The sequence below is a fragment of the Macrobrachium nipponense genome, chromosome 21, assembly GCF_015104395.2.
Source record: "Macrobrachium nipponense isolate FS-2020 chromosome 21, ASM1510439v2, whole genome shotgun sequence".
Classification (NCBI taxonomy): domain Eukaryota; kingdom Metazoa; phylum Arthropoda; class Malacostraca; order Decapoda; family Palaemonidae; genus Macrobrachium; species Macrobrachium nipponense.
The window spans coordinates 53,921,300-53,944,545 of NC_087212.1; the positions used below are offsets into that span (position 1 = coordinate 53,921,300).

The 23,246-nt window shown below is 36.9% G+C and overlaps 1 protein-coding gene across 3 annotated transcripts in view; it reads right to left on the reverse strand.

Annotated features, from left to right (window-relative positions):
• LOC135198036 (kinase D-interacting substrate of 220 kDa B-like) overlaps nt 1–23,246 on the reverse strand; it is a 744,360-nt gene that overhangs the window by 272,836 nt on the left and 448,278 nt on the right. Inside the window, exon 1 of one of the 3 annotated variants that reach the window (XM_064225401.1) lies at nt 17,621–19,642. The exons of the other annotated variants lie outside the window; for them this stretch is intronic. Coding sequence (XP_064081471.1) covers nt 17,621–18,301 — 681 coding nt within the window. The 5' untranslated portion in view covers nt 18,302–19,642. Of the gene's footprint in view, nt 1–17,620; nt 19,643–23,246 lie in introns of those variants that run through there. 3 annotated transcript variants of the gene reach the window in all.

Sequence of the window (23,246 nt, forward strand, 5' to 3'; positions counted from 1 at the left end):
CCAATAATTTCTTGAGGTGGCCTTCAGAAGTCCAAGGACCTTTTGGAGAATTAATCCTCAAACTCCGAACCGTGTGTGTGTGTGTGTGCGTGCGCCCGCTTTCCTGTGTGTTTGAGTGTGTAGGTGAGACGCCAGAGTAAAATGACATAGTCATCTGAAAGCCCATCACTCGAATATGCGTCGATTAAAAAAAAATCATAAAAAAAACGAACACATTAAAAAAGGCCAGTCACTCACAGTTGCCTGCATCCAGAAGATTTGGTGACCAATTCCTTCCAGATAATTCGTGCTTTGAAGAAGCACAAGGTTGTAAAATGGATCATGTTGCGCATTAAAGGGCCCACACCACAGTATAAAGTGAGCATTCGATATACTGTCAGAATTCCCCTAATAAAGAATCATGTTCTCTGTTTCATTACGCATCGCAACAGATATTCGGGGGCTATTGTAAAAGATAAAAACTCTTATAGTTTTAAAAATTGTACTTAATGTCACGGACACTGGTATTCATACACTAAATTGAGAAAAACGCGTTCTATTGTGCATTCTGTAGATATAGGCAAATAGAAATAAAAATAAAATCATGAAATGACAACCTCTCTCTCTCTCTCTCTCTCTCTCTCTCTCTCTCTCTCTCTCTCTCTCTCTCTCTCTTCCCTCAAGGACAAATCTCCGGTGGACCTCCCTAATAATATCATGAAGTTCATTAATGTCAAGGCATAAAAATATTACCAGACCACCGTCTCATAACAATATCCACTTAAAAAACGAATAGTCTTCAAGCGCTTTGAAGCAGAACCGAGAGTAAAAAATTCTAAAACAAAAATCATGCTCTTGAAATATCCCTTCGTTATGGCGTGGGCGTTACTCATTGGATACACAATATCACTAAAAAAAATGCAGGTAAGGGATCCACACGCCAGAGTTCGTCTTTGTGCATACTTTTATGGGTAGTTCAACAAGACCATTCACAGGTATAAACATTTATTTATCCTATATACATTTCCGTTTCAGGGGTGCGCATATACTAACATACTATGCATATACAAACATAAATCTAGACTGTCACCTCTTGACTCCCTAAAGTTCATTCCAGTTTACTATAGACACACCCTTAATTTTCATTTATCCTCGTTTAGCCAGAGAAGTCCCTATGAGAAAAACGGCATTAAATTTAATGAAGATATTAGATATTGTTATTATTTTGATCACATAAAACGGCTCCGCATTCAAGTCTGGAAATCTAAAATATGTAAACGACCCTTAGTAAACTGTGAGACACACACACACACATACATTACATATACATATATATATCTATATATATATATATATATATATATTATATATATATATTATATATATCTTGTAGTACGCTTTGTTAGAAAATTGCTAATTACTTTATTGCGCGGATGATAGTAGATTGTTATTTAAGCAATTTGAACGAGAAAAGACGTGCTTGTAATCAATCAATCTTGATTACAAAGTAAATACCTTGACGCACGCCATATATATATATGTATATATATATATATATATCTATATATATATATACTATATATATATATATATATATATATATATATATTAGCAATTGTGAAGTTAATGCCTCTGTAATCAAGATTTATCACAAGCACGTCAATTCTTATTAAACCGATTATGAAAGCAATGACTACTATCACATACAATAACTGTAATTAGCAGTTTCTACGGAAGGTACTACATGTTACGCATTCATTAACATTTTCTTTTCAGACCGAATGACCTTGTAGGAAGATACGGCGTACCTTGTAAGTGAAATACTCCAAGTCTCATCTCTGAATTTCTGCCTGTCAGGGGGCGACGCCACACCCATTGCTTAAAATATTACGCGCACGTTTGGTCACATGTCGCTTCTGTTATTTCGAATTGGATAGTGTTATGAAATGGCGTGTTATTTCGAACAAGTATATATCATACATGATAACAGATTACATGCGTTGCATCACTGAGGCTCACATGGACCCTGTTTTTAGGGGGTTGGATCATCTGTTCTTTTAGGCTAAAAGTACCTAGAGTTGTCTATACACAATAGAAAATGCATTTCAGTAAAATAAACCGTAAAAATATTTATATGCTAATGTCATGGAAGAGGTGAGACGTGGTGTATTTTATCACATTCAAACGTCTGCTGGATTACCCTTTCTGAGCAGATCAAGTAATGGAAAAAGCAATCCTATTATAGATCTCATTGAAAAATTTAAAGATCGTATTTGCGTAAGTATGTATGTATGTACGTGTATATGATATATTCATACTATATATATACACATATATACATATATGCAATCGCACACTTCTTTATAATCTTTCATAAAGTTTGTTTTCCCTGGTTTACTAAAACCTTCACGCCTACGAACACGCTCATAAAAAAAAAAAAGTAATGACACTCATCACCTAGGCTTCATTCAACCTTCGAGAGCAATTTACCATCGCAAGAAAATCTCATTACATCCGAGGCATCTTATTAGATTGCATGCTGCATTTGGAATCTGCTGTAACATGATAACCGGGAAATTGAACTACAGACATGAACTCGAGTCTTCATTGGTTTCAAGCCTCACGTCTTCCGTACGTGTCCTGCCAGTATCCTCTGCCAAAACTCTACAGTCACAGGCTTATCTTGCATTAAGAATAACTTCCAAATAATCATCGTTTTATCAGATTACAGAAACAAGGAAATAATAATGAAAATGAGATGATGATGAGCTTTCGTATTTACGTATGTTACTTCTTTTATGAACGGAAGGTTTAAAAAGCAATATAATTTGATGGAATCTTTGTAAACAGGTATAGGGTGACTCGGATATGGTAGTTGCATATTAAGAAATTTTGATATTTCAATATATATGGGCTTTGGATTTGATGTACATTAAAATCTACATAACTCAGAATGATCCACTTCTGCATACGTAAAGACACAGGCAGCCATTTAAAAAAAATTAATTAAAGAACTAGATGGTAACCAAAAAAAGTTTGGAACTAGAGACCTGGGTCCATCAATTTCCGAACTACTTTCAACCGGTTACGTTTTTTCTATTTGTAGTTACTGTCGGGGTGAAGGTCCATGACCTCGTAACTGAATTAATTTGCTATGGGAAGCCTTCCCCTTCAAACTAGGTTGTCGTCTTGACGCGAACAATGCTTGCTCTCTCTCTCTCTCTCTCTCTCTCTCTCTCTCTCTCTCTCTCTCTCTCTCTCTCTCTCCGGTGAAACATCTCCACTGGGGAGATGGATCTAATGTTGCTCTAACTTATAATCTCATTAAAAGAATTATCTCTATTACTGAACTTCCTTATTCCCACCTGGGACCAGATAAACATGGGAGGCTGAACCAATTACATATCACAAAAGTTAAAGTTTTTTTATATAAATGTATGTATAGGCTACAGATGATTTCTGCAGATAAACCTTTTTTTTTTAGATACTGTTTGTGTGGATTACTATAAATACGCCTCAAAAATATCTATTAAAATTGTGTTTTCTCAAAACCAAACTATAAACTTACAAAATGTAAAGAACTTTCAGCTAAAAATTATTCGGCTACACTTCTGTGTAAAATACAAATGTATTGAAGTTTAGACAAAATGAATAATTTGAGGACGTTATAGCAGTGGAAAATTTAAGCCGAAAATAATCTGTGACAAAAGTAATAAAGACCCCGTTAGATATTTGTGAATATTTTTTAAAATCAGCCTCTCCAAATGGGTTTCCCGAATATTTAGCATTCATAAGGTGAAAGTCGAGACAATTTTTAATATTGGTGTTCGTTAAAGGTCCCCCAGTTTAACTATAATGCCCAAACTCATCAACCTTGTACTACTAAAACTCATCGACCTTGCACAGCAACTTCTACTAAGGCTTTTGCTACTTCTGCTATTAAAGCTTCCTTTACGAGTTCCATAGACGTGAGATAGGCGCTAGCGGTATGCAAATGGGGTTGACTTCTTTTCTTCATAAAAACTGGAATAAGTCGCTTCCAGATGCTTTTCACACTTCTTGACGAGTTATAAAACGGTCTTGTGACAAATCCCAACTATGTCCCCCCTTCCCCGTAAATAAATAAAAATCTATTCATGCTTTACTGTTACTTTATTTTAAGAAGATGATTTTCTAAATTAAACTTTATCATCATTATAATAAATCTACACTTAACAAAAACAAAGACTGATTTACTTATTTATAATCATAGTGGCGTGACTGCACTGATCATTAATCCTGTCAGAAAAAATATGGCATCATAAATATATTTCGAAAAACAAACACTCCGGCGGACATCGGATATACTATAATGATACCATCTCTCAAAGATTCCGTTACATATTTATGGAAAAAGATTTCGCTGCTCTAATTCTGCATATCTTAATTCATTTTCTTAATTCATTTCATTAACGACCCTGAAAGGCATTTTATTAATGCATAAAAATATATTTTATTCATCTAGCGAAGACCGGCACGAATATCTAGCCATTAATCACTTACCGAAGAAAGTTGATAAGAACTACACAAAGAGCCAATTAACTTAACTTCTCCACAAAGAGAGAGAGAGAGAGAGAGAGAGAGAGAGAGAGAGAGAGAGAGAGAGAGCGTGTTTATCTGGTTGATGGCATTCCCATCTGACACATCTGTTAAAAAAATTAGATAGAGTGCCTTATGAAACAGCAACAATTTTACCCACGTAAATCAGAGAAATCATTACAAAATGTGTTTTAGAAAGTGCCCGACCATAAAATGCTATAGAATCCCATGAAATATACTTTTAAATAAGGGATTTTCGTTGAATATGTTCGGTATTAATGGACAAAGCTGGAAGCTGCTAAATATATATCTGACGTAAGAGATTAAAGAAAGACCTTTATGCCTTTGGAGGAAATTTCTATCACTATAAGTGGATTAAAAATTACACAAAATTAACAGAAATTAGAGCAATATCTAACAAATCTCAGTACTTCCTTTTCTATAGACAGTTTTGCGTATAAAATTATGAAAGAAAAGAGGATACTACGACTGTGGAGAAGTGAGGCAAAACAAATAAAAAATGGAAAACATCTCTTTCGTTTCATTTGCAAAAGACAAGAGCTGTAGAAAAGGAAATCTTAATGAATCTGGGAATTTGCGTGAGAGAGGAAAAGGGCAGCAACCATGATGAATGTTGCAATATGTTGATCCATAGCAAACATGATAGATTAACATCATTCGGTTTTATTTAAATGAAAACTAAGTTACTTGGCTGGAAGAGCTAGCAACAATATGAATTAAATCCCACAAAACCATTTTTTTCCCTTGAACATTAGCAACCTGTTTGGTGAACGAGTTTTTGCATCATCATCATCATCCGCTAAAGTTAGGGTACCGGGCGCTTACAAAATGTCTTTGTATCCCTAAACAAACTGACAAAGCCAGTTTGAACTGCAGCAGTTATGCAATAATACAGCAATGCTCTTTACTAGCCGAGATGCCACAAACAAGTGATATCGTTAGAATCTTATAATCATGAATCACACTGAAATCTACTTGAGTGTTTTTATAAACGTGTGCATTCACTTATGTTACGCAAACTCAGAAACGTACTCTAAACACGGGACAAACCTACGCACAGGGTCAAGTTCATTATGTTACAAATAAATATCCCAAATATAAACAGACTTTACCTATTCGCTTAAACAAATTTCAAGCGTTATTTCTTAAATTTTTCTTTCAACATAACATTCTGTCAGAGAATATTTTGCGTATTTATCAAATAGGGACTGCGTTTTATCAAAAAGATTTCTATTTAAAGAAAAATAACTTGACGCTTCTAAAAATAAGTATCCTTATCTGAATAATGGTTCCTTTGAATATGAAATGAAGAAGAAAGTGAAATCAAGGAATAAAAAGGAGAGAATAATTGGTGATATTAACGAATAGAACGCTAAATATAACCGTCCTCCAGAAATGAAAGATTATAATGGTTCGATCACTCACCTCCCTTGCCCTTTCATTATCTTCCAAATCTAAAGCCGATCCATTCCATGTCCCCAGTCTTTTCACTTCGTTTTATTCTAAATTTTTCTTTGATGTAGATTATTTCCTTCGATTAACTCCCATTCAAATACATACATACATATACGTACACGTACACACACACACAAAGAGAGATCTCAGTGGACCCGGACACCCACTGCCATCTTCCCTCTGAACTCCACCTGGTCTTCAGCCTTGCTCACGTGACCTGCCCGTGACATCCGGACCAGCTCACCCTGTAGATGACACCCCTAAAAAAGCGAAATACACCCTCTCTCTCTCTCGCCCAGTGGGGAGGCAACGATGGGAAGGGGGCTGCTGAGTAATGGCAGTAGGTGGTTAACCTTTCCCTTAGAGGCACTTCACCTCCTTTTGGAAGATAGAATCAGAGAAATTCAAAGCCTCCCATCGCGCTATTTCTGAGAGAGAGAGAGAGAGAGAGAGAGAGAGAGAGAGAGAGAGAGAGGGGGGGGGGGGTTGAGACATACCATAGAGAGAGAAAGAGAGAGAGGGGAGGAATCGAAGATGAGAGGGGGGGGGGGGGGAGGGGGGGGGGGGGGGGGGGGGGTGTGGGGTGGGGGGGGGGGGGGGGGGGGGGGGGGGGGGGGGGGAGGGGGGGGGGGGGGAAGTAGGGGGGGGGGGTTGAGGACAATACACATTAAGAGACGAAGTTATTTGGACCTTCATTTCAACAGGATTCTGGGCTTAAGAAACCTTGATATTAAAGTTGCAGTGTCACGCATATCATCTCAGATCGGGTGGTCACAATAATCCTGTTTTCAATATAGACATTCCAACAGTTTTTATATCGATGAATATTTCTGATATGATGAGAGAGAAATCCGTCGTTCCATGTGAACAAAGTAATAAATAAACGTAATAAAACATTTCTTATCTATGAAGACCAACTATGTTTAAATTTTAAAATATTTCTACAACAGTCTTTTTAAAAATAAATTTAAAGCAAGTAATGGCGTAAACCTTTTCAGGAACTCCGTCTGTTTTAAAAATCGACGTACTGGTCCGTGATACCAAGCATTATCAGCATATTAGCACGATTATAACTGTTACCTTCACTGTAAAATAACCACGTTCTAAGCCATCGCCTCTACGACAGGGAGTCAACTACACAACATAACGACATGATGCAAAGCGCCATGAGCTACGCCCTTTATTTGCATAATTACAGCTGTGCTAGTAAGAGACTTTAAACGGTTTGGAGGGTAGAGCTAGAATTGGACATGTTACCTCTTTTAAGGAAGAGAATTACACGCAAATGGGAGGTCATGTAACAAATACAAAGGTGCCTATTAAACAACTGGGAAGAAATGACTTCATTGCAGAAATGCAACGTTACTTAGGACTTGTGCCGAGTAAGCTCACGATGTGTCCTTTTTAGGTTATATTATAAAACTAGAATTAATTCATATCATTCACAGAATTGTGTTCTATTGGAGCATGCATGCAGAATCAGATATTTGCAAATAATAAACAATACCTCTGAAGCATTTTAAGCACATATAAAACAAATTACCACTAATCATTCTAAACATAAACAATTTTGAATAGCATTGCGGAATATGAAAAATTATGCTACAGCCAAGTCTTACAAAGCTCACGTGCCCGACCTTTAAGTATTCTCCATCTTGATACCCTTTCTGTAAGTCTCTCAAGGAAATATTAAAGGTGAGGCGTCTTAGGCAAACATAACTAATATTCTGGGAACTAGAAATATAAGGATGAGCTACAGAGAACCTAGAATATTTTGGTGTGCTCTGTCAAAGCCGTGACTTCCAAACTTTATTTCTAAAGAGCGTAACCGATTCATACTAATGTAACTTCAATATTCAATACACGACGTCTTTTTATTGTTTTCTTCCTCCAAGTAGGAAGCCTGCAGATCTGCCTGCAGTAGAAATTTCTTGAATGCCATGACGTTGATGTGGTATCACGACTTCTACAGCCATAGGAAAGTTTCTGAATTTGCGCTCAGACCCCAAAGAAAAAATTGCATCATTTAGAGTATTGGACAGGTGAGAAGAAGTGTATTTGACAAATTTTAATAGCTGATCATTCAGGGACAATATTTTCACTGACATACAGTACACATTGTATGAACTTCTGACGATAAGTTAGCAACAGAGGTCTCATGAAAGATTTTTTCAAAATACGAATCATCTTTTTTATGAGAAAATAAGGCATGGAATTTTCTATCCTAATGTAGCCTAACATAGAAAAATTTCCTCATGAACTCCACCGTAATATTGATTTCAAATGTATATAACAACCCACGCTGTTCGTTTTCTAACAAAAACCTTACTTGATACTCATTTACCCTGCTATATATCCTCTGGATAAAAATTATGCTGAATGTAATAAGCAACTGTTTCTGAAGGTAAAATTTTGGTTGGAAATAACTAATCATCTTCCCTTTATGCCAGTACAACGAGGTTCTTTCACTTCTTCACTGAACGTACTTCAGCTCACCCGCAGGTTAAAACGTATTGAAAACCAGTTAGCCAATATTTGAGCTACAGCTCAACTGGCCTGAAGATGAACTGCAAACGAGAGTAGAAGATGCAACTTAATTGGTGAATGATTGCAACAATTACATACCTTCACAGCCGAAGAGAAAAATGAAGAGAGAACGAACAGTCGCTGATTTGAAAAAATAGAAAGAGAACAGTCTCATTTTTCGTAAGAGAGGGCAAAAGAAAAAAAAAGGACGTCAATTATTTTGTAAAGATAAAAAAAAAAAAAAAAAAAAAGGCAACAGCCTCTTGGACTAAGGAAAGTAGAGTGTGCGGACTCTGAACAGCCCTTGGTTTTACAGAGAGAGAGAAAAAAAAGAGGACGGTAGAGATCAGTCTCTTATTTAACCGGGGGAAAACAAATACCTATTTTATGAAAAGGTGATGGAGCGGCATACTACTTAAAACCAGAAAAAACTTCGTAATTAATATGAAAGAAGTGAACAAACTTCTTTTCATAAAAAAATTTCAAGAATATCCGATTTTATGGAAGAGATTAAGAACAGCCTATTTCGAGGGAAAAAAAAAAGTCCTCTTATTTCATATAAAAAAGAAAGAGCACCGCTCTTTTAAGATTGAAAATAAATCAGTATTATATTACATGGAAAAGAGCGAGGACAACCTCTGCTTTAAAGGAGAACATTTTTTTGTTCAAACCTCCGATTTTATAGAACGAAAAACGAACCGACTCCTCTGTTAAGAAATGGAGAGAAAACAGCCTTTTCAATTCGTAGGAGGCAGAGAGAGAGAGAATAGCTTCCAGATTTTGCAGAATGTCTGGGGAGCAATCTTTTATTCTATGAAAGGGAGAGAGAACTGGTTCATAGTCTAAAGAAAACGGATGCAAAAAATTTTCTTATTTCGGAAAGGAGAGAGAGAGAGAGAGACAGATTGTATTCTATGAGGGAAGAGCGAACAACCCTCTTATTCTGAGGGAGAACGAATAGCCTCCTATTTTAAGAAATGACTCAAGAGTTTTCTTCCGCCTATTTTAACCCTCTCACCTTTCCGAAAAGGCCGCAGAGGCAGACGAAGGAGAGAGAAAAAAGCGGTCATGACCGTTATCCCGTGAGGTCTTTGTTTACGAATTTCATATGCAGATTTTCCAACAGGAATGATGTGTAGGTACTGGACAATAATATCGTCGCTAATGGTTTCGTAAACAATAAGAGTAAGCAGTAAGAAACTTATATGTGCTCTGAGTCAGATTAGCACAAATGTCCATGTTTTGGGGTCACCAAATCTGAAATAATAAGAGCTCATTTACATTTGTACATCTACCTGTCCCAACTTTAGTCTATGTGCGCTTGTTTACCAATCTCCATATCTTTCTAAAGGGCGATTTTACAAGTCAAAAGAAGGTATCGTTCCTACCAGAGTACCAAAAGATAAAATTTGTGAGATCATCACGAAGAGCCCTCGAACCATCCCAAGGCTGAGAGTGTTTCCCAGCACCACCGTCCCGCCAAGATTTCTCCCCAGGTAAGAATCCGCCCATTGACTCAAACGATTTTTTTCCATCTGGGATTTTGAGTATCTTCTTAAGATTTCGAAGAGACGCAGATAAGGTCAGGACCAGTTCTGAGATGGCAGGGCGTGTATGCAGCGAGGAATCAAGGACTCGTTAGCTATAACTCCTCCGTCTTTAATCGAATCATTCCTCCTCCTCCTGCTTGGGTACATCCTTAAGGGACTAAACTGTTATCCTTAAGACCTGCAAAAACACCGAGCGAGCTCCGTTCTCAAAAGGTCAGAGAGGCAAGCATGGCTTACATGAGGTAGGCGTAAGACAGGTGTTCAGCGCCGAAAAGTTCTCGTGCGAAAGAAGACGCGCAAGTTATGTCTGAAATTGCTGGAAGCCCTTATCAACTTGTTGAATTGGAATCTCTGAGATTGAGCTTTCTGTCTCACTTCCAGTTGGCATTATCGTAAATATATTATCGCTATTGTGAAGTCATCGTAAACGTCGTTCGTAATGGGGGAGCATAATTAAATCAGAGAAAAACATTCTGCAAGTGAATATTCAGAGTAGCGCGAACATTTACCATTTTAGCATCTCAATAAATTTTACTTTATAAGATAGCTTTTAGGAAGCACGTCTTCTTTGGGGGACTATTACGGAAAATTATATTCTATACGACATATTTTTGCTCAGTAGAATGTTAATTTCCTGAACGATCATGTAACTTTTTCCAAGGCAAGTGGATTAGTTGAAAATATTAACGTTTATCAGCAAACTTCCCGAGCTCAAAGTAATAGGCAATGATTGCCTTAATAAGCTTTACAAAAATCATACACTACCGACCAATGACAATATTCTCCATTCTCCTGTAGACACGGACGATATAATTTCCAGGCTGCCTACTCTGACAATACGAGGTATTTTGGCGCACACGGGATTATCTATTGCATTAAGTCGTCTGGGTATTCCCAGTCTTTACGTGCTATCAACCAAAATGGAACAAAAAATACAGGAGAAATTACCAGATTCAGCTGGAGGCCGGACAGAAGTAGCGACTTTCACAGTAAGCTCTGTTGAACTTCAAAATGAAGTTGTCTTTAAAAGGACTTGCCGTGTCTGGGATTTATTATATTCTCACGAGTGGCCTCTTGAAAGCCTGAAATAATTGGAAGAGGTACATGACTCTCCTCAGTACTATTACCTGGTCTTTCAAAAGGTGTAAATCTGAAAGTACAAGGCCGCAGGAAAATTAAATTCTAATCAACGATACCTCCGTAAAATAACTGGAGGCAGTAGCCTTCACACCGTAATTAATCTCCTGCCTTAATTACATGCCCATTTTGAAGTTGGTGGAGGTGAAACTTTCTCAAATTTTGTAAAAATAATATATGCATATATATATACACACATCATGGATTTAAACCTTTATAAGCCATCATGTGCATGTACGTATAGATACATACCTAACTACACACAGAAATTAAACATATATATATATATATATATATATATATATTATATATATATATATGTATATATATACTATATATATACTATATACTGTAATATATATATATTATATATATATATATATAATACTATTATACACACACACACACACACATATATATATTATATATACATATATATTATATAGATATATATATATATATATATATAGCGAGACGAGAGAGAGAGAGAGAGAGAGAGAGAAGAGAGAGAGAGAGAAATCCTTATCTATATTTATTTCAAAGATAAAGAGTTTGTCGTTTACTCCGAGTTGCTGAGGCACTGGCTTACACTCACGACAGTCACGCCCTCCTCGCTTCCCCAACAATAACATTTGATTTACAGCCATGATGATGATTCCTTAGAGGGACCATCTCTCTCTCTCTCTCTCTCTCTCTCTCCTCTCTCTCTCTCTCTCTCTCTCTCTAGCGATCCACTCCCATGTACTTCACCAATTATTTCTTTAAGCATAATAGCAGATGCAACTCGTCGTGATAAATCACATTGTCAGTATGAAAAGTCCACTAAAGATAACATGAGCGTGACATCATGCACGGATATAGTATTTTACTGAGAAAGTGTAATGTACTGCAGCAGCAATAAAATGACTAGAGGGCATAAAAGGAGAAGATGAGGAGGTAAACTCTCGATGAAATATTAACTGAAAATGCAAATGATCACAAAAGAAATTGGAAATTACCTCTAAATAAACAACTAATTTAAGCAGATTAAGATGTCATTCACGGCAAACATATACAAAAAATTCTCTTTGAATATGTTTGTTAAATATCCTAAATAATTTCTTCCAATGAGTCAGATTTTTTTAATGAAACATAATAATTGGAAAAATCTTCTTTCATAACATTTTTAAGATCACAGCTTCTTGATGGAAATTAGTTACATTAAAAGACTTGCCCCATTTATATAGCATTCTTTCTCTTTTTTTCCAGGCTTAATAAACCTATGTAGAAGAAGTAACAAAACGACATGGATGATAGTCCAAATGGGCCACAATATGCGATACTGTGATGAACCACTTTTACCAACAGAAGCCACATTCAAGAAAGCAACTTCATCACATCGGGCTATGATTCTAGAACCTCAAGAGCAGCAAACACTCGTCTTTTCCTTTCAACATTTGACCTTTTCATTTAGCGACTTAGTCAAGGTCTGAGCCTTGAGGTGACATAATCAAGGTTACCGCAGGTTACCCAATTTACCTGGATGTCCAGGTGCAGCACGAACTGTCTTACATATAGCGCCGGAAATCCACGACTCTTGAGAGCTATATTTATGGATCTCATACCGGGAAGCCTGAACAATGGAAATGCTATAATAACCATCAGGAGAGAGAAGCCAGTGACGAACGATCTTTAGCGATGTAATTTGGAAGTACCCAAAGCCGTTGTTCCTTAGAATTCCGGAGTGTTTTGGACAGGGTCAGTCACGACTAGAATGTCTTCAATGGCTTCTAGTTATTCCTATGAACACTTGCCTGAAATAGTTGACAATGGAAACGTGGTGTCTTTCGACTAATTGTTTTGTTCGGAATGTTTCGCGAGTACAAAGATTTCTCAAAATTCAACCATAGTTTTCTTTTCTATCCATGTATTTCGTAACAACTAAGATTTTCCTATATGAGAAGGAGAGGGAAAGATCTCGAGGAAGTCATAATATGGAAAAAAACTGGAGAATTTATCATAAACGAGAGAGAGAGAGAGAGAGAGAGAGAAAGAGAGAACAAAATAAACACCTCATGACAGATAAAGAAACAACCGTGTTCATCCGCCCTTATCCTCATGAAATATTCAGAAGGGAAAGCTTTCTCGACTCCACATTTAACGATTAGCAACTATCATAATCTAAAAAGCAAACCAAACCACGAGACGATCCACCAAGATTACGATCTCTTCTTCCGACTTTTAGGGAAGCCTTGGACGACACCTGAACGGGACTGCACGCCCATTATATGTATATGAGGTGCTTTATGGTGTGAGAGACATGAGACATAGGGCGCGAACAAAATATGCGGATTTATAAGTCATTTATGTCAACGAGTCTTCGGTAAGCCTTCTTCGTAACGTTCAACAGCCCCTGAGTTGACCTGCATTCAATACCATCCTATTTTGGACTTTGAACGAAAAGAGTAAAATAGACGCTTCCTCAGAAATGTGCAAATGAAAAACATGAAATCTGATATCGATACCAAATCATTTACGGTCAGTAAACAAGAATATATCCGTATCGAAAACTGATAATCCGATTTTACAGTTTCGTATCAATAAATTATTGAAATCTAATTTTTTATATTCTTAATAAAGCTTGTTTGAAACCTTCGTAAATAAATCAGATATCTTATCTTATGAAATTTCAGCAAATGTGGTGGCCATTTGGTGGAAATTTAGTAGCTACCAACGGAAATATTTTACAAAATCTCCAATATGTAGAAGTTACAGGAAAAAAAATGTTACTAAATCACAGGAATTAAGACAGGAGCAAGTAATTTACTCTTCAAATTCGTAATCGATGAACTTGAATGGAATTCAGATTACACATGCGCAATGCCTAATACCTCCTTTGTTGGAAAAATATTCAGCCACAACGCTACTCACTGAACAGCCTCGTAAAATTAAATACATTAATTTTTTTAGGAAATTGTGAATTTGCGGTGTTAATTCTTGTGTGATAATGAGATATAAAACTTAAAATGAAGTTAAGCTCAATAAATGTGTTTGGTCAGAGACAGACACAAGGAAATGATATGCAACCTTTAAAAATCTTTCTAATGTCATGAAGTGTAGTAAGAAGTACTATTGGCACTATGAAATACAAGTATACAAAGAACTGTTGAAAGAGTAATCGCTCAAGAAACGAAGCTTATTTTCGTGAAAAAACTTTTTTAAAAAAGAAATAAACTTAACCTGTAAGACTTCAAAATAAAGCTAAAATTATAAAACGGTAAATTAAGATTTTAACCACTGAATCTAAATTTAGAAAACCGGACACCTTTTCTTCTTTGGAATCTAAAACGTACATTTCCAAGATACTATTTAAAGCCAAAGAATTTTCGCCATAAATCATTTAAATATGTGTCATTCAAAGATACAGAAACTCAACGAAAAAAATGTACAACGGAAAATAACAACTGACTAAGAACTCATCGGATTAATGTTGCCTATATTTGGGCAACTGACCTCGAACAAACTTAGTTAATGGCACTCTGAGCCTATACTGTATCCACGCCGATTAGCTGTGCTCATATCAGGCGCAATCAATTTTCACTGGCTGTCCGATCATATACACAAATGAATTCAGTGCAAGCGAGAAGGAATTCCTTGATATAAAAAGAACTCGCATTATATAGTAGGTAGTCGGTTACTAATAATCAAAATACAATTAAAATAATATCAAATGACAACAGGACACATACTCATGAGCAAAAGAACATGAATACAGACACGTCTTCAATAGCAAAGGAAACAGTAGGCAACCAGTCATTAATAGCATACAATTCGCACAAGCAAGCAGAAAGTAGCGTATGCCTAAGACTTCATGCAATTCAGATTTTTAACGAATGAAAAGCACTACTGACACCCACAACCCAAATTGCACAGAGCCTTGAAATAATCCTTTTTATGATAATATAACAGTACCTCCGCAAATTCAGGAGACCATTGAAGGGCATAATGCCTCGACTCTCGGCCCCCGAATAAAATAGAATTTAAAAAAAAATGGCATAGAGTATAAGGTACAAATTAACATAACGGGCACACGATGACGAAGGAAACGGTTATATTATCAGTCCCATAAGTTGAAGCTTATTCTTGGATATATAATACTGAAGGAAATATTAGCCGGTCTGACTGCTTTTTCCTTTGCTTTTTCTTTCTCTATTTCACCTTGCTATAAGCGTCAAGACAGAATCTTTTTCTGGCAAGATAATACGTATGTCACTCTAATTAAAGATATGTCTAAGGACGGAGTGATGTCGTTTCCTGGTAGTCAACGGTAAGCGACTGATTTCTTCGTATAGTGCAGAACAGATGATACTCGATAATTTACTTCTTCCGATTAGATGAGTCACTGCCACTAAAGAGTGTCAAACTGCATGTAACGTAATCGATGTTAACGATAAAAAAAATTAGATTTTCTTAAGAAACTTCATTAATGAAAAGAGATTTTTTTTCTTCCAGAATACGAGGTGCCGAAATCTGCGAGAGAAAGAGTCAAGTTATGGAGAGAGAGAGAGAGAGAGAGAGAGAGAGAGAGAAAGAGAGAGAGAAACTGCTAACCTCAGTGAATAGTCGACGTATCAACAGAAAGATTACTTCGGAGGTCAGACAGACGAACACTTACTCTGAATTCTTCAAAACTGGTGCGAGGTCGGGGTTACGCGACAAAAACTAGAAGGCACCAAGGGCCTACTACTTAAGGAGACACCCACTTATCAGGGGACGGGGTATATCTTAACTGAGCCTTTATGTCACTGACAGCAGGATTATCCTGCTTGGACACCTGGTTTCAACTTTATGGTAGGAAATGTTCGATGATAAAGAATCAGTTAAGGTTCTCAGCAAGCACAACCCAAGGAGGCAGAATTTAAACGGAACTCGCATACGATAGAAATAGAAAACAATCGTGCCAAATATACCTTACAAAGACCCTCTCCTTGTAAGGGTGCATGGTATCTGGAGGCAATCTACTAAGGAGACACTTACTCAGGTGATTCTTTGTATATAAAAGTTAAATTGTCTGCTTTCTGGAAAAAAAATCATGGGAAAAATAATGAAGACTAGTTTAAGGGATACTTGAACTAAGTAAAGTTTCATCTTCCGTAGTCAGGAGCTTCATCGTTCGATGCTAGTTCCTGAGTGGAAATGAGAGCAAAACACACAATTTCGTGAAGGTAAGCCGAAAATGACTGAACTCGCCAACATGCCATCGTATTTAAAAGAGACACTTCTTTTCACACTGAACAACAAACTGATCAGTTATATTAATGGCAAGTAAGGGAGAATATTTTTAAACTGAGGAAGTCAATCAATACCATAAAAACCAGACTTATCTATGCAATAAAACCTAGAGCAAACTTTAAAGTCTGGTAGACTCGCAAACAGTCGGTTAGTAAGACCAGTAGTATTCAGTGGAGTGTAAAGACGGAGCCGGGCCTACCCATGAGTAGGTCCTGGATGGGAAGTAGTAATGAAATGCGAAACATGTGAAGAAAGTAAAAATCAATGTGATATGCTTTTACGGAACAAAAGCAGTTTAGGCCCACATTTCTTTTTAAGTGTGTGTGGTCCTTTTGTTTTTTTCTTCTTTTAGGTAGGAGAGAGAGAGCCACAAATAGTGAAGATATTTGCATGTGGATAACGCAGTAAACGAATTGATAACTACAGTATAGAATATTTTCGTGATTTCAATGCGACAGAAAACAGAAAAAGCCATTGTTTCTTTCCAGAGAGGATCTCGAGAGACGTTTATTGCCTTTAAAATTGCATATATATATATATCTATATATATATATATATATATATATATATATATATATATATATATATATATATATATTGGTAATTTTCAGTTTCTGCTAAATTCATATGGTTTAGCCATCTAATGAAATTTATTGCTAATTACGCTCGATATTCTGGAAATTACAAACCCATCTATATATAACTTCGATGGTGGGATGAAACTTGTCACGAATCAAATAAATGTTTTTTCATACCGGATTTGCAAGTTTTCTGTTCTCATTTTCCACTTAAAAAAACAAACAAATCTTGTTTTCTTTTTAACCCGAAAGGAAAACAAAATATTTCCGAAAACAGCTTTTGCTTTCGTCTGAATGGTATCAGGAAATGGTACAGGCTACTGCAGGTGGCTTCTGTTGATAGTCAATCACGATTAACCTTAGCAAATATTTCAAATGAAGATGACTAACAAGCAGGTAAGACAGTTTACACCTTTCAATCTGTCAGCAGAATATCTGAAAAACAAAAGTAGAACCTAAAACCAAGCTTCTATTTCTCATTCACTCAAGAAAGGCAATTCTAGAAGCGTGTACACACTGAGGTACCTGTTTGCGGTATTTATCGGTGGCGAGGTTGAGGATTGATCCATGTAATTGGAGGCCCAGGGTCAACGTCAAAGTTCGAAGGTCAGAGAGCCGCCTGAGAGGGGGGTGGAGTCTGGACGGCATCTCCTGAGGGTCCTCCGCGCTGCTACTTTTCCTCAACATACTCGGCATGGAAGACCGTCGCAAGCCATTCATACATCGCTGGCTTGCTTTCGGTTGAAGTTGCGGTCCACCATAAGAATGACACGTTCCCGTGACGCTCTTGTGATGGTTCCCGTGCACTTCAATGTTCGGGTGCGTATCAGCACGAATCGGCTGACGCCGGACACGACGACCTTTGGAAGAGAATTTCTTTCCATTGTTTACCGTGTCAAGGTCACTAATGCCATCCCTCGTTTCCCTCGAATCTTTTTCCGCCTCTTCCTCAATCTTTCCCGGTGACGCCTCCCATGGGGCATCACTGCCCGTGACGGACTGTTGGCTCGTTTGGTGAACATCAGGTAGGTCACGAGTGCCACGGTGAGAAGTCGTGCACTGAATATCCAGCGCGTTGTCGTGACTTAAGTCTGGCACCGATACTGAATGCAGCTGCTGCCTGGACGCATTGACGAATGATCGTGCAATCTCCGGGGAATCAACTGCATAGTCTGACGTGCTGGAAAAGTCCCCGCTGAGTTCCATTTTAGGTCGCTTCCTGTTTATTACTCGGCGGGGGTCAAGAAGGTCGCTCAGGGTTTAAACGCCATATTGAAAAAAGGGAAAAAAGAGTGCGTATAAATTATCGCTGAAAATAATTTCCACTCAATATCCCGCCTTCCGCCATCCTTGCCCGTCTCCCTAATGCGCCAGGGGAACTTCCAGTTATTGAACAACCACTGGAACCTTTTGGAACAACAACAACAACAAAGAAATTCCTATCACCTCGGCGTCATGATCCCAAATGCAACACAAGAAGAAAAGCTTGTTCTAAAAACGGGTTTTCACATCACTGCGGTTAGAATTTAACACTTGGAAACTCGGGTCAATGAGGCACTTGAGAACTGAAAACTTTCCTTCCCATATAAACAAGTCACACCTGACTGCCTCGCCTGGTTATTCAGGATTTAGAAACTTTTGTTCTGTTAATGAAACCATGGATTATAATATCATCAATTAGAAGCTATGACATTTCAGTGTAAATTCATCTCACAACTCTGAAATAATAAATATTAAAGCAGTGGCAGAGATCTAGTCATCTGTTTTCGTTCAAAATAGCAGGCCATGGTGCACTACACTTGATCAAACACAATGAAAAAGGCTAACACTGTGGCTTAAGCTATGACAACCATAATCCGGTCATAATAAAGCAATCCAAAAGATTATACTCCAACTATCCAAGATATTTCAAATAATTTTGAAAGCACCCACAATCACTTATAACGAATTAAGGTCACCATTGCTTATAATCGAGACACTAATTCATGCGGTGAGGGGTGACTAGCACTTTTTTCAAGTCAGCAAATCCTTCTTCCTTATGTACAGAAAAATACCACATCACAATTACCGAAGCCATATAGGTTTCGGGGAATTTTCTGCACGGAATTTCCTTTGCCCAATGGGAGGCGTCCACACAACCCGGCAGTATCTATAGCACTAGATATTCGCTCTTGACTCTACCCAAAACTTGCTTGCTGTAACTAGGGAGGCTGGCGGCAGTGTTTCATGTCAAGAAGGCCATGGCTGATCTCCTTCTACCCACCTACCAACTGAAGCCAGGAAGACCTTTCACTGTGATCGGCGCGTCTCGCTTATGAATGCCACGCTGGGCGGCTCTTAAGCGTATCGAAGACCTGAGCCAGGTAATGGTGGCAGAGCGCGTGTGAGGGAGACAGGAGTATAGAGACACAGAGAGAGAGAGAGCGGTGGAATGAGTGTGTGTGCCTCTCCTCCAGGTATCGGGGAAGCTATGTACCGACTACCAAGGACATGGCCAAACTTCCAAACCGAAAGCTTCCCCTCCGATGCATGCCCTGTGCCCACCTCCAATGCCCACCGCCGACCCGATCCCCAGCGATATACACCAAGAACTGGCATAAAGGCTAAGCTTCGACCCGCCTCTTCGCATACAAGATAGGAGGGGCAAGAGAAGGATACGACGGGAGAGGAGGTGTGTCTCCCATGAATAAGATATTCCTAAACTTTAGGAAGGAATCAAATTTTCTTCATTCTTGAGAAATTTAAATAGGAACTCAGTGAATGTTAAAGGACTTCACAGATATTGGTACTCTAATGCTTTAAGTATCATGTTAACTACACCAAATTTTTATTTGCTGATCAATCAACTTGGATACTTCCACAATAACAGATATTATAATTTTTTCAAACAGAATATATATATATTATATATATATATATATATATATATATATATATATATATATATATATATATATAATATATATATATATATATACAGTGTATAATTGAATCACGAAAGTTTGGAACGTGATAAATCCATAAATAAAAGTATAAGCCACGAAGGAAAACTCCGTTGTTTATTTTTCCTTCGTATATGTATATATATATATATATATATATATATATATATATATATATATATATATATATATATATATGATATATATATACATATATATATATATATATATATATATATATATATATATACGTAACAAATTAATCTTTTTGTAAAACTGCTAAACTTTCGTCGTAGGAATTATTACAGCCTCCCATGGTTTCTACAAAATGGCCAATGATGGCTCAAAAGTCAAATCATAAACTGTAAGAAACAAGACTGAAACCAACAACGTTGACCTATTCTACCCAGTTCATTGTAAATCTCATGACATACCTAGTAATGAGTCAAATGGCTTGCTAAAAGCTGACACACACACACACACACACACAAAGTTCGATCCTTTTAAAATAGAACCTTCTGTCAACAGAAGTCCAAGACGAGAGATATTTAGCCAGCTTGAAAAATGTAACACCGAGTTTTTCTTTTTATCCTCCATAAAAAACTAGAATTTTGCAGTTGACGTGCACGACATAGCGTTCATCTGCAGCACGAAATTCGCTTCACCAAGAAAAAAATTTAAAATACAGTGGAACAAAAGAGCCATACCGTTCCAAGGATTCGCTTGTGCTCACGGCGACTGGAGATTAGGATCAGCTACGAATGAAATTATGATTTCTAAAATGAAAACTAGATTTATTTTGTTATTTCTTTTAACTTTTAAGTTACAAATATTGCTAATTCAATTAATTATTAACAAAGCTGACCTGATAGTATTGGCATACCACTATCCCAAAAAAGATTTCCTCATATATGTAAGCAAATAAATAAATAAAGATATTTCATTCAAGATTAAGCTTAATCTTTGACGTTAATAGTTATTTCCTTCACATCCAAATACATTTAAAAGGGGAAAAAAAAACATGCATCCTGAAAGTAAGGCCCTGAGATCCTTCATTTCCCGGTCACATGAACTACATGGGCACTCATTACCTGGATCTCTGTTTTTACTCTTAATAATCTCATAAAAAATTAAAATCAACAAGCACTACGTTTCCTTTGTTATATTCAGTATGATTATTATTATTATTATTATTATTATTATTATTATTATTATTATTATTATTATTATTATTATTATTATTATTAGATTATTATTATTATTATTATTGGAAGGAGACCCTCTTTCAAACAAGTTTTATTGAAAGATATTGCTGCATCAGCTGCATTCAAATTGTAAAATAGTCTTCTCTATTTTTCTAATAATAGTTTTCTCTCTGCTACTACAACTGGCGAGTATTGCGCCGATATTACTCATCAGGAGGAGTCAATTTCGGGGATATTGCTTAAAATTTATTTATTTGTCACAGTAAATGAACAAATCAAAATATAAGTCGATCTAAATTTTAAGCAATATCCCCGAAATTGACTCCTCCTGATGAGTAATATCGGCGCAATACTCGCCAGTTGTAGTAGCAGAGAGAAAGCTATTATTAGAAAAATAGAGAAGACTATTTACAAGTTGATTGCAGCTGATGCAGCAATATCTCTTATTATTATAATTATTATTATTATTATTATTATTATTATTATTATTATTATTATTATTATTATTGCTTGTCTCTTCCACGCATTGAACATTTACCATTGATGGTTTATTTGTAATAATAATGGGGCATAGCTGAACACCACAAAAATCTTGCTTTTATTTCCATTGACTCACGCAGTATTTATGCGTTCCATTCTAGTCAGGCTGCCACGCTTCTTCACATTCCCGAAGATGTCATGAAACTAAACATTTCTTCACCGAGTCCTTTTCATACTGCACCGCACGGAACAACACTGAGCATTGAGCACAAGAACAATTACTAATATGAGTCAAAGCTGATACATACATACATGCATATAACTATATGAATACATACACAAAAACACACACACGCACTAACACACATATATATATACACACAAACAAAGCACACAAACATAGCCATAGCATGAAAATGGAAATGGGCACGACTAAACTCAAACCGAAAGCCCGTGAGCTTGTAACTAAGGATGACACAGGAGTCGAAAGCCACTCCAGACAAAGCGTCTGTAAACAATGACGTGCTATGATATTTAGGGAGAAGGTTTGTAAAAAAAAAAAAAAAAAAAAAAAAAAAAAAAAAAAAAAAAAAAAAAAAAAAAAAAAAAAAAAAAAAAATCTGAGTGAATCAGTAGTGTTTTCAATGAGAGGATAATAACTGATGTCAAACCAAATATCAGTATGCTTGATTTTTTAATGTGTGCGCGCCAGCCTCGAAGCAAACACCGCTAAAACGCTCACGAAAGTGAAGATTTTATAGCACTGTTAGCTGAAAGCATCAGATTTCGACACACGCACGCGCGCGCACACACACACACACACACACACACACACACACACACACACACACACACACATATATATATATATATATATATATATATATATATATATATATATATATGAACTGGAATAGATTTACATGCTTCCCTACAGGGTAGGTTACATCATCCTCGCCCTAGCGTGGTGAGTGTTATTCGAATTCCACCACAAAAGTTGAGGTTTCTATGTCTATTTCCTACTTCAATCCAATTACTGTGCTGATTAGCGTATCAAAAAAGTCTTAGGAAGTTGCAATGGCAAGTTATTTTGTCCACTGAAACTACATATACAACTAATGCAAGAGAATAAGAGATTCAGTAAATAAACAGACAACGAATTGTGAGTGCGCCTGTTTCTCCTCTTCTAGAATTATATGGCCTTATGCCAGCACGTTCTTGCTCTCGGGCAGCCCGTGAATGTTTATTTACTTACCTTCATACCTACCTCTCCTAATAATTTCTCGGATAAAAATAATATACGCCAAACCAATTTTTTGCGAAACAGTTACGATCAATAGTAGCCTACCTTCATCCTGAAACGAGAGGGAGTCATAGCAGAAGGCGGAATACCCGATACATGTTCCTACCAAGTCGGACAAAAAGGACCTCCCAAATGCCCTTAAAAGTCAAGGCTAAGCGTGAGATGGTATGCTAAGCGGGACTGGGGTGAAGCGGTCACGGTGACGGAAAGAAAAGAACCAA